At 44.0% G+C, this 13705-nt stretch overlaps 1 protein-coding gene across 5 annotated transcripts in view; it reads left to right on the plus strand.

Annotated features, from left to right (window-relative positions):
- Positions 1 to 13705, plus strand: part of LOC105097381 (dehydrogenase/reductase SDR family member on chromosome X) — a 225620-nt gene that overhangs the window by 26520 nt on the left and 185395 nt on the right. For all 5 annotated transcript variants that reach the window (XR_010379290.1, XR_010379291.1, XR_010379292.1 and 2 more), the window contains exon 3: positions 2540 to 2608. Coding sequence is in view for 1 of the 5 variants with exons in the window: in XM_064482645.1 (XP_064338715.1) it covers positions 2540 to 2608 (69 nt within the window). In the remaining 4 variants the exon portion in view is untranslated. The remainder of the gene's footprint in view (positions 1 to 2539; positions 2609 to 13705) is intronic.

Consider the following 13705-nt stretch of genomic DNA (forward strand, 5'->3'; position numbering starts at 1 on the left):
TTTCTCTGGCCTCTCATATCTTTTTCGGGGAGTTGGGGCTTCTCTGTTACTTCCTCTGAGTTCCTGCCCTCCCAGCCCTTGATGCCAAGACAGTTTAGTACTGGAGGGCAGCCCGGTGGCAGATGGCAACTGAATGTTTAAAAATCACAGAGATTTCAAAAACTAGCTCAGACGTGTCCGTGGCCCCAGCTTACCCTTGATTTTTTTGGGGGGGGGATCTTTACCACCTAGAATATTTAGAGATGGAAGGCACGCCTTCCCGCCCCCACCCCTCACCAGTGCCGGAAGACTCTGCAAGCCAAAACCTAGCAACCGCATCACGTTAATTCCCTGCAGGGAGCCGGAGGTGCGAATTGCTTTTGCAGGACCGTTGTCTTGATGCCTGTGACTTTGAACCCCTCCCAGGCAGCGACAGCCTATGTGTTCCTTTTGGTTCCATCGGGAAGATGTCCTTGGCCACGATTCTGTGTCCAGATGGAGCTGAAGGCATTTCCGATTTCACTGGGTTCACCCCTGCTCCTCTCTTATGTGTTTATTTGCAACTCTTGGCTGTAAACACTTCTCTTTTTTTTTGGTTTTGGAAAGGGCCATGGTATAGATTTCTCTGGGGCAGTTGTCAGTGACACGGCGTCTGTAATACAGAGTGAAACGGCAGGGAAGACCCTCGTTAGCGTGTGCAGAGGAAGCAGTGTGTCTGTAAACAGAAATGCCCCTGGAAAGCTGCGCTTGGCGGTGTATTTTCCTGGAGACCTTAAGACGGTCTGACCCGAGAGAACTTCCATCTCACCAGCAGCGGGGCTGGACGCCGCGGGGAGGGCGAGGTGGGCTGGACGTGCCCCTCCCAGGCTGCTCAGCTGGTGTCTTCCTTCTACCTGTTGGTTCTCGGGGGGTGGGGGGCCCCCAGACTTCACACGCACGCCTGTGTTCTCCAGCTGCCAGCTCCAATCGCCCTCTGTCCAAGCTCTCCCACCACTCACCCCTCAGGGAGTTTCAGGCTTGGCTCACCCTGCAGAGGGGCCGATACGCTGCCCCAGGCCGAGCTCTTCACAAAGCTGGTGCCTGGGAAATGGTCTACTGAGCTTTTCCCCGCCGGGCACACCAGCCCTGCTGGGCACACAGCCCCGCCGGGCACACCAGCCCCACTGGGCGCACCTGAAACCGAGGGCTGTCTGCTCAGGGACGTTTGGAAACGCAACACCCCCATTCTTCACACTGTACCCTCATTGCCACCTGCTCAGCCATGAAAGAAACCTCATTAACTTTACTGCCCCCCAATGCCCTTGTCTTTTTTAACCATAGCGCCCTCCTCTTACACAAGACACCCATGGCCATCCTTCAAAATGAACGTTCCTGGAATCGCACCTGCCGATTTTTACGGGGTTCTTGAGCTGATGGTAGAAATGTCCCGAGATGGTTTTTATAGCTTGAGTCACCCAGGAGCGCAGTGGGACCAAAAGTTGCTTTGGAAGTTCCGGGGGAGGAAGGTAGAGCTCAGTGGTAGAGCGTGTGCTTAGTGTGCATGAGGTTCTGGGTTCAAATCCCCAGTACCTCTGTTAAAAAAGTAAAATAAAATACAAATAAGTAAAGAAATAAACCTAATTACCACCCCCCCCCACAGCATTAAAAATAAGAAAAAAAAGTTGAAGATTTTGTATTAGAAAAAAAGAAGGTTGGGGAGGGTGTAGCTCAATGGTACAGCACGTGCTTAGCATGCACGAGGTCCCGGGTTCAATCCCCAGTACCTCCATTAAAAATAAATAAATCTAAATACTCCATGCTCAAAACAAAAATTTTAAAAAGGTATTAAAAATTTGCTTAGCCAGAAAGAGAAAGAAAAATACCATATGAGATCACTTATGTGTGGAATCTGAAAAATGACACAAATGAACTTATTTGCAAAACAGAAACAGACTCACAGGCATAGAAAACAAACTGTTACCAAAGGGGAAAGGAGGTGGGTGGGAGGTAAACTGGGAGTTCGAGATTTGCAGATGCTAACTACTATATATAAAATAGATAGATATCAAGTTTATACTGTAGAGCACAAGGAACTGTGTTCAATATCTTCTTGTCATCTGTAATGGAAAAGAATCTGAAAATGAATATATGTACGTACTTGCGTGACTGAAACCTTGTGCTGTGCACCAGAAATCGGCACACTTTCAGTGATTATACTTCCTTTAAAAACCAAAAACAAAACAAAAAACACAACAAAACGTGTTGCTTAGGGAGTTCTGTGTCTAGGCTGACATTTCTGCCGACATTTTTATGCTCAGGCTCTTCTGGGTGTCTCCGTGGTCATGGTGCTGCCAACATGTGTGCCTGGAATCGTTAAAAAATGAAATGTCAGAGCAACGTGTCCTTGTGGCCCGTTCAGGCATACGGAAATGGGTCTTCAGTGGAAACACTGAGCCCACCCCAGGCGCTGAGGGTCACATCCACCGCCAGCCCGCAAGGAGGTACTTGGCACCTCAAGAAAACATTGTTTCATGAGGGGTCGTTTCCTTCCTCTGAAAAATGCCTTTTCTTTTCCTCGTAGCGGGAAATAATGATGCCAAAGCCCTGGAAGTCGTGAGGAAGATAAAAGAAGAAACCCTGAATGACAAAGGTACGTGACCACTTGGTAGACAGATGGCTGTTCCACCGGGGCTGAGCCGTGTTCACGGCGGGGCTGCGACCCGACGTGGGAGCCGGGGCTGGGCGGCGGGCGCGGCCGTGCGCAGAGATGTCTCTGCTTTAATGTGCTTTTCTTTTGGGGAGGGGGGTTTCTGGTCCTCCTCAGAGAGTGGGAAATGGCAGCAACCATGCTGCGGTGGGGGCTTCTCCTGGGGAAGGCATTCCTTGTGAAACAGGGACCCGTTTGCCTTTCTTTTCCGTCTCCCGGGTCCTCGGAGGCCCGCCTTCCCTCGGGCACCGTCGATGCACCTGCCGGCAGGTGCTTCCAGTTCTTGTGGGTTCTCGATGGGACGATACACCAAACAGAGCGGTGCTGGGTCCGACAGGTTCAGTGCTGCTCCGTCGTGCGTCCCTGAGGGCTCTGTCTGCCTGTTCAGCCCGGGGCTTGCCCACATGTCCGTGGCATCTCTCCCGATTCCAGTGCTCTTGGGTGCTGTCCGAGCCCACGCCTGATGCCTTAATGTTCAATAGAAGAGATGCCCGTCACTAGCTTGGCCACTGGAGCCAAGAGGGTGTGTTCAGCCTAACCTATATGGATGAAAGGGGGAAAGCTTTGGCAGCAACCCTGCGCTGGAGAGGGCCAGGCGATGGCCTCTGATCACCCAGGACGGCAGTGTCCCTTCGGAGAGCAGGCAAGTCCCGCACATCAGAGCTGGTGACCCCCCCCCCCCCACTGCTCCGTCTGCTCCCAGTTCTCTATCACGAGACACGAAGTAAATGCATGAACTGAGCTGCTTTGTCCGGGCAGCCCCGGGCATCTGAGTTCAGAGAAGGGCGGACCCTCTCTGAGTCGATGGTGGGGCTGTGCGTCCCCGGCGGGGCGGCCGGCCTTGTTTTGGTCCTTCTGCTTCTTAGAGCGGGGCTCTCGCAAGGGAGCGGATGGTGGTCAGTGGGGCTCAGGCGTCACCTGGCCTGGAGATGGACGTGGGGCCAGGGAGGTGTCTGGACAGGAGCCGGGTGAGCCCCAATGTCTGCAGCTGAGATGGGGAACCTGCGGACGGTGGATGCCATGTCCAGAATGACTGTAGGGAGGATCTGAGCAGGGAGGGGAGCAGGTCTGTACCAGCATGATGAATGTGGTCACTCCCGCGAGGGGTGGGGGGGCAGGTCCAGTGAGGAGGTGAGCCCTTGATTCTGCAGACACACACACACACATGCGCGCACACACGAGCATCCTTTTAAACTAGTTCTTTGTGCATTGAACCAAACATGAAAGCAATGCTGTATTTGTTTAATATCAGAAGCTGTCCATGGAGACCCCAGGGGGAGGTCCATGGCTGGGGGGGGCGTGGTCACGACGAGACAGGTGGGAGGTGCTGAGACCTGGCCAGATGGAGGTGGTTTGGCAGTGGTCCTCAACCTCAATCTTGCTGAATTTGCATCCAGGCTCGAGTCCCCAGAGTGTGGTCCCGCCAGTCGTGGTGGTGGTGGGCCGTCATTCTCAGTGCCGGGACCTACCTCCCGTGGGCATGGCTGGTGTGAACCACACCTCCCTGTCGCTTGGTGGCTGTTGGTCAGGTCTTGCGCTTCTCTTCGCAGGTCTCCCTACAAACTCGCCGGACCCCGTCTAGACAGATCGGGGTGCTTTCCAGAGTGGACGTCCCACACTCTGCAGAGTTGGTTCTCTGCCCCCCAGCCCAAAGCTGCTTCAGCCTGTTGAGGGCCTTGTCCATGCAGTTTCCCATTGGTATGAGGCCAGGGGAGCCCTACCTAATCCTTCTGGCCCCTCCCTGATTCTCTGTTTTACTTTGTTTTGAGGAAATAAGCAGACATGCTAATAACACAAGCAGAGTATTGTCAAGAACACAATTCGAAAAGACACCTGCAGCCCACTCTTCACAGCAGCACTATTTACAATAGCCAAACATGGAAGCAGCCTAAAGTCCATCTGCAGATGACTGGATAAAGAAGATGTAGTATATTTATACAATGGAATACTACACAGCCATAAAAAAGAATGAAGTAATTCCATTTGCAGCAGCATGGATGGACCTAGAGATGATCCTACTAAGTGAAGTAAGTCAGATAGAAAGACAAATACCATATGATATCACTTCTATGTGGAATCTAAAATATGATACAAATGAACTTATTTACAAAACAGATTCACATAGGAAACAAATTTGCAGTTACCAAAGGGGAAGGGGATGGGGACGGAGGGATAAATTAAAAGAGGTTGGGATTAACAGATACACATGATTATATATAAAATAGGTAAACAACAAGGTCCTACTGGAAACGATAATCAATATCTTGTAATAACCTATAATGGAAAACAATCTGAAAAAAATATGTGTATGACTCAGTCACTATGCTATACACCTGAAACTAGCATAACATTGTAAATCAACTCTACTTCAATAAAAATAAATTTTAAAACATAAGGATTGAGTAAGCTCCTGCCGGCAGGATGGCTGAATAGAAAAGATGTAAAATTGGTCTTGAAGATACACTTGATGGAGAAAACTGTGGAACACAGAGCAAGGGAGGCCTGTCTCCTTCTTACTAGAAAGAGGACAGACACTGCATTTGCAGTCAGATCACACTCGGGACTTGGGGTGAGGGCATCTCGCCCTGGCTTGTGTGAGTCACTGCTGAAATCTGCAAAGCAGCATTCCCCTCCCTGCAGTCCTTACAAGAGGAATTTAAGTTGTCACCTATTCCACGTGGGTTCATTGGAGTGTTGTGAGGCCATTTTGCTGTTTGGTTTTTGTGGCGGTGCAGTTTTTATTAGTGTTTTGTGGTTTGGTTTTGCAGGGCCAGGGGTGGTTAATTATGAAGACAATTTCCTGCAAGTAAGAGAGCTTTCTTCGCCATGTAATGACTCGAGCAGTAAAAGTTTTGGTAGCCCGGGTGCATGATGATAAGGTAGTCTTCCCTGGGAAACCCCGAGGTTGGCTAATGACCTGTGTCACCCCGAATGTGCCCACAGTCCCAAACGTTCCATTCCAATTGCTCAACTGGGGCCCTTCCAGCCCCACCAAAACACCATCTCAGGTGACTGATTTCAAAGGCAGAAAGCTCCAGAAAGTGGAGAACATAAGGCTTTCCACCAGGAACAAAATAAACAGGATGCAGTGCACAGATGAGGGGGTGGGGTGGGCTGCAGAGCTACTCGGCATTGAGTGATGATTGTGGATTCTTTTTTTTTTTCCTTTCTCAAATTTTCTTTAAGTTCTAATTTTTGGTCATTTTTGTGATCCATGTATTTTTTTAATTGAATGAAAGATTCTTTAAATCCTATCATGCTTTTACAATTTTCAGATGTTTCAGACACATGACTTCATATAGTCCCATTGTAACCCTTTCCCCCCACCTCTATGTAACCCCCTCTCCCCACTGGTCACCACTAGCTTGTTCTCTGTGTCTGTGAGTCTGCTTCTGGTTTGTTACATTTCACTAGTTTGTTGTATTTTTTAGTTTCCACATTGAAGTGATAACATACAGTATTTGTCTTTCTCTGTCTGGCTTATTTCACTTAGTATAATGCCCTCCAAATCTGTGTTGTTGCAAAAGGCAAAATTCTGTTCTTTTTTATGGCCGAGTAGTATTCCATTGTATAAATACACCACATCTTCTTTATCCAGTCCTCTGTCGATGGACACTTAGGTTGTTTCCATATATTGGCTCTTGTAAATAGTGCTACTGTGAACAGGGGGTGCATGTGTCTTTTTGAGTTAAGGTTCCCTCCAGATACATGCCCAGGACTGGGTTTGCTGGGTCGTATGGTAGATCTCTTTTTAGGTACCCATTTTGAGGAACCTCCATACTGTTCTCCACAGTGGTTGCACCAATTTACATTCCCATCAACAGTGTTCAAGGCTTCCCTCTTCTCCACATCTTTGCTGCCAACATCTGTTATTGGTGGTCTTTTTGATGATGGCTGTTCTGACAGGTGTGAGGTGACAGTGAATGATTTAATGTCATTTTTGAAAACAAACAAACAAACAAACAGGCGTTTAATTTTAGAGCATTTCCAGGTTACAGAAGAGTTGTGAAGGCGGCAGAGGGTTCCCACGTACCCTGCACCCAGTTTCCTCTGTTGTTATTATCTTACTGAAGTCCATATGTCACAGTGACAGAATTTGATGAATCTCTTATCCCTAAGACCTTACATTTTTAGTTCCTTCATTTTCACCTGATGTCTCTCTTCTGTTCCCGTCTGTCCTCTAAGACCCCGTCCAGGATGCTACATCCATACTTAGTGGCCTCCTCCCTTTAGACACCTCTGGGCTGTCCTCATTTCTCAGACTCTTCTTGTGTTTTGATGACCTTGAGAGTTTTACAGAGCACTGGGCAGGTGTTTTGTAGAATGTCTCCCTTTCACCTTTAGAAAAAAAAATTTAAATTAAAGTGTAGTTGACTTACAATGTTCATTTCAGGTGTACAGCCAAGAGATTCAATTAGACATAGACAGACATATTTTTTTCTTTTTAGGTTCTTTTCCATTATAGTTTATTATAAGAAATTGTAGTTCCCTGTGGTGTGCAGTAGGACCTGTTGTTTATCTATTTTATATACAGTATGTGTATCTGCACATCCCAAACTCCTAGTGTATCCCTTCCCCCGCCGTCCCCTTGGTGATCATAAGTTTGTTTCTGTGTCCATGAGTCTCTTCCTTTCATCTTTCATTTAGTGTCCCGAGTTCACCAGTTAGCCGGCATGCCCGGCTAGACAGATCAGACAAGCGGCCAGACAGTTTCCTGGGGGCAGTTAGAAGGTTTAGAAGGTCATCATGTCTTTTCCAGAAGTTGCAGCACAGCCCCTTCCGAACATTAAATCTGCCACGTCTGGTCTTACTGTGTTCTCCCCATGAAGGGCGCCTTGTGGCTCAGGCTCGGGCAATGATTAATCTTAACCTCTCCAAGTGCCAGCAAGGTGAGTTCCATGAGACCGCGAGATTGTCTGCCCTCTGCAAATACTTGTAAGATTAAAGGAAAAAAAAAATCCCACAGGGAAGAATTTTCATTCTCATCCTGTGTACACAATTCTATTTCCTTCACCAATAGTATATTTTTATTTTTTTCTTAATTGTTTTAGTTAAAAACATTTTTTTCTTTTTCATATTCTTTTCATTAAAGGTTATTACAAGATACTGAACAGTTTCCTGTGCTCTACAGATGAAACTTTTTATTTAAAAAAAATTTTTTTTATTAATGTGTAGTTGATTTACATTAGTTTCAGCAAAGTGATTCAGTTATACATATACATACATGTATAAATACATACTTGGTCAGATTGTTTTTCATTATATGTTATTCCAAGAAAATGAATATAGTTCCCTGTGCTATACAGTAGGTTCTTGTTTTTTTTCTTTTTTTTTTTTTTTTAGAAAAACACCTTGATTATGGTAGAGTTCCTGTACAGTAAACTACACATATTTCAGACGTACAATTGGATGAGTTTTGATAGACGTAAACACCCATGAAACCACCACAATCAAGATAGCGAACATTTCCATCCCTCCCTCCCCAAGAGATGCAAATTTTGAATTCCCACTTTATCCCTTCCCACCCACTCTGTCCCCTGGTAACCATAAGTTTGTTACTTTGTTCCCTATGTCTGTGAGACTGTTTCTGTTTTGTAAATAAGTTAATTTGCCTTTTTTTTTTTTTTTTTTTTTTTTTAGATTCCACATATAAGTGATATACGGTATTTGTCTTTCTCTTTCTGGCTTACTTCACTTAGTGTGATGATCTCCGGGTCCATCCATGTTGTTGCAAATGGCATTACTTTATCCCTTTTCATGGCTGAGTAGTATTCCATTGTATAAATATACCACATCTTCTTTATCCAGTCACCTGTTGATGCAGTAAGTTTTTGTTGTTTGCGTATTTTATGTGTAGTAATGCTTCACCAATAATTTATGCAGTGTGCAATATTTTTCACTTGCTGTTGCACCATCTGGCTTTCTGTTCCTGAGTTTCTCCTCTTTCCTTTGTGGGGTGGTCATCACAGAGGACATTCGTTTCGATGTCTTCCTTTAAAAACATCTCAGGATGCTCTTTGCTTTTAAACTCAGTCATTAGGGAACCTCCTTATGTTACTGTCTCTAAAAATTATTCTGGAAATGTTACTTCTGTTACTTTTCTGCCCCCCCATGAAAAACTCTTGACCTTTGAGTCCTCAACCCACCACCCACTTGCCAGTTTCTCCTTCAGCTCTGTATCTGGGCACTTTGGAATCTGAGAAGGATCATCAGGGCCCCTCCCCCACAAAAAGGATAAATGAGAATTGTCTGTGGCAAACCAGAATGTGTAGTCTGCCTTTAATAAGCTGCTGAAGTTAAAGAGCTTCAGCAAAAGAGACAACCAGACCACTCTTTGTTAGGAATTACGGTCATTAGAATCAATACGTGCATCGTGTCGGAGACTGGTCACATAGCGGGCAGGGCTTTAAACTCTGCCTGTAGCGATTAAAGTGGTCCTGTCCTAGGAAGGAGGTATTACCACGCTTCCCGTTTTACCAGCGAGGAAACCGGAGCACGGAACGTTTCGGGAAGAACCTCGCTGTCATGCAGTTGATACATGGAGAAGTTAAATCTGAAGTCAGAGTCCAGGAATAAGCCCAGATATAGAGAGACCCTTGCAGATGGGGCAAGGTGGAGAGAAAGGCAGGGAAACAGAAAGAAGACGGGTGGGCGGGAAAACAGAAAAAACAGCTCAAGCCTCTTGACGGACGGGAGAAGGGTGGGTGTCAATGGCCCCGGGGTCTTTCAGGGACACGGACTTGTGCATTGTAGAGTGTCCTGTCCCCAGTGAGATGGGTACACACACCTCTGTCTGCAGGGGTGTGGGAGACAGGTGCCTTTGCACGCCTCTGCTGATGGGACAGAATGAGGGTGGGAAACCAGGGGGCTGTGGTCACCATTCCTCTGTGGCATCGGTGTAGCAGTGGGAACTCAGCAGAGGGACCCGTACATGCCCCAAGTACCTGAGTGTGGCCTGAGAACTGGAAGGGGGTGTCTTGGGTTCCCTCAGCCCATGGGCAGGAAGGGTCTGCATTCTTCAAATCCAGAACATGACCCTCATGAGGAAGCAACACCCCAGCTGTCCCCCAGGATGTGTCTCTGTATCCATTATACATATATATCCATTATGTATGCCTATTACATGTACATCCATTATTGTATATATCCACTAAATGTTCTATTATGTATATACCCATTATATGTATGTGTGCATTATATATATCTATATATAGTGATACATATCCACTGTGTACATCCGTTACATATAAGTATCCATTATGTATCTCCATTGTATATATCCATTATATATACCCATATCGATATATCCATTATATATATATACACACACTATATATAGCCATTAAATCCTTATATATCCATTATATATATTCATGATATATACCCATTATATATATATCCATTATATATAGTATCCTTTATATATGTCCATTATGTATCCATTATATATGTATCCAGTATACATACTGTATATATCCATTACATATAGTCTCCATTTTACATATCCATTATATATCTCTATTACATATATCCATTATATGTATGTATCAATTATGTATATATCCATTACATATACATATCCATTACATATAGCCATTATATATGTATCCGTTATATATCTCCATTGTATAGATCCATTACATATATCTTCACTATATATATCCATTATATGTATATCAATTATATATATCCATTATGTATACATATCCATTATATATGTATTCATTATATATATCCATTATATATGCCCATATCAATATATCCATTATACATACCATTTTATATATCCACTACATATATCCATTAGATCCATATATATCCATTATATATATATTCATTATATATCCATTATGTATGAATATACATATATTCATTATGTATATTCATGGTACATACCAATTATATATATATATATTCACTATATATATGCACTATATATATCCACATATATTCACTGTATATTTATCCATTATATGTTTCCATATAGATATATGTATCTATTATATATATACCCACTTTATATATATCCATTATATGTATGTATCAATTATATATATCCTCATTATATATATCTACTATATATACATATCATATATATATATATATATTCATTATATATACCCAGTATATATAATCCACTATGTGAATATCCATTATATATATATCCATATATAACTACTATATGTATCCATTATATATATTTGTTACATATATATACATTATGTATATTCCTTATATATACCCATTATATATATCCATTGTATATACATATTCATTGTATGTGTGTGTATGTGTGTATATATATATATATTCGTTTTATATACCCAGTATATATAATCCACTATGTGGATATCCATTCTATATATCCATATGTAACTGCTATATATATCCATTATATATATTCGTTACATGTGTATCCATTATGTATATTATATATATACATATAGGTATATCCAGTTTATATACATATCCATTGTATATATACCCAGTATATATAATCCAGTATGTAGATATCCATTGTATATATCCATATATATCTACTATATATGTCTATTATATATATTCATTACACATGTATCCATTACATATATTCATTATATATATCCATATGATATATCCATTATATATACTTTATATCTATCCATTACATATCTCCATTATGTATCCATTATATATATATATCCATGTTAACATGTATCCATTATATATGTATTCATTATACATATCCATTATATATATGTCCATTATATATGTATTTCCATATATATCCATCTATTATGTCTATATCCATTAAGAACGTCTTCCTTGTGCCTGGCATCTTTTCCACGTTCTGTCCGTTAGGGACATCTTCCTTGTTAATGAACAGAAGTCTTTACTTTTATGGCTGCGTCCTCTTATGTCATCAGCATATCCCAACTTACCTCCTATTGGTGGCAAGTCTCTCATTCCTGTGTGCGTCCAGAATCCTCACGTTTGTGTCCAAAATGCTTACTCACTTTCCCCCTTGAAGATGTACTCGGACACAGAGAATGAGGACGCCAAAGGCATGAAGGCACGGTGCCGGTCGGAGAGCCTGGAATCTGGTACCCGTCACAGCCGACCACGAGTGGACCCCTTTCCCTTGTCCTACACAGTGCTTTTTCCACGCTGACCATTCATCTGCGTGCTGATTTGACCACTGGGTGAAGCCGTGTTGGCCTGAAGAGGGTTGTCCGGGATGCAGGGCGCTGCCCAGGGACCCAGGGCACAGATGTTGCAACGCCTGCCTCGTGGTGCTGCGAGTGGAGTTCTCTCCGTGTCTGGGGAGTCGGGCGCCTTGCTCTGTGTTCCTGAGCGAGCCTCCTTACCTGAGATCACCTTCCAGCACCTGGCAGGTGGCCGCTTGTGCTTGACTCCACCCTGTTCTTTCTCTAGCCTCCTGCTGGCATGCGTCTTCAGCCCAACGCCTGCAGATGAGCCTGGGCTTGGCCAGGGGTGGCTCCCCTCGGGTTCCCAGGGGTTGTCTTAAGCGGTCCTTGCTCTTGCGCCAAAATGCCATTCCAGGCGTGGGCTTTGGCCCGTCAGACACCTGCCAGGGCTCGTCCCCGGAGTGTTGGCGTCTTGAGCACGTAACTGGTGGTGCCTTTTCACGTGTCCATGCTGGAGAGAACCTCGGGGGGGTGGTGTGAAGGCAAGCGGTTCCTAAATGTGCCGTCTTAGATCCGACCTCCCGTCGTCTGGAGGTGGACTTGCCACCAGCGACCTCCCCTTGCAGAATGACCCTTCCCGTTTGGAGCTAATTTCCTGCGTCCTCTGCTTGTAAAGTTAAACATGAGGCTATGTTAGGATTCCTTTAGGGACACAGTCATAAAAAGCCCTCTCACCTTGTACCCAGGGCTGGGTAGAGGGGTCACATGTGGTATCCGCTCATCTGGCAGCAGTGGTCAAACCTGCTGTTTGTCTCTATAATATTACTTGTCTCTATAATATACTTATCTCTGTAGTAATAATATCATTATCATCATTATTATTACTTTAAAAAATACTTTGTTTATTTACTTTTTGGTTTTATTTTTGATGGAGGGACTGGGGATTGAGCCCAGGACCTCATGCATGTTAAGCACACGCTCTACCACTGAGCTATACGCTCCCCCCAATTGTGCTGACTCAAAATGGAATTTCCAAATGCCCAAACGCATATTAATTTTCAAAAGCTGCCCTTGTGCAGTGTGTAGACAGAGGTTGCACAGCCAGAAATGAAACATTTCATCAACAATGAAATGGAAACAGAAGGCGTCCCAAATCTCTGGAATACGGCCCAAACAGTAAGAGAACGTATGTGGCTCTAAGTCCTTGTACTCATCGGAAAGGGAAAAACAAAATTATGACTGGGAACCCATGAAAATGAGGTAGCAGGAATATATGAACGTGACGTATTGTGCTGAAGTCAAACTCCAGGTAGGAAGAGCAAAGAAGACACACACACACACACACACACTTACACACACACACTCTTACACACACACACTCTTACACACACACACACATACACACACACACATACACACACACACTCTTACACACACACACACACACACTCACACACACACACTTACACACACACTCTTACACACTCTTACACACACATACACACACATACACACACACGCACACGCACACACACACTCTTACACACACACACATACATGCACACACACACACAAATCGATACTAGTTTCCTTTTAAAACAAAATGAAAGAATAATCTCCCATCAAACAAATCATTCATGTTTCATCTGTCAAAAAAAGCAAACGATATGCCTTGGAATGTAGAAAGGAAATATCACCCAATAAAAATATGATTTACATTTGAGCAAAAAGGAATTTATTCTTGACTCTGGGCGAATCTCTTTGATGACCCATTACAAAAGGGTTCCACGTTCTCCAACATTAAATTTTCCCAACGTGATGCAAATGGAATTGGAGATCACACACAGATCAGCCACAGATTGAAATAAGCAAAAGTCACAGATCGCCACCAGAAGGCTGCTGCTTGTCATGG

This window comes from Camelus dromedarius, chromosome X (genome assembly GCF_036321535.1).
Source record: "Camelus dromedarius isolate mCamDro1 chromosome X, mCamDro1.pat, whole genome shotgun sequence".
NCBI classification, from domain to species: domain Eukaryota; kingdom Metazoa; phylum Chordata; class Mammalia; order Artiodactyla; family Camelidae; genus Camelus; species Camelus dromedarius.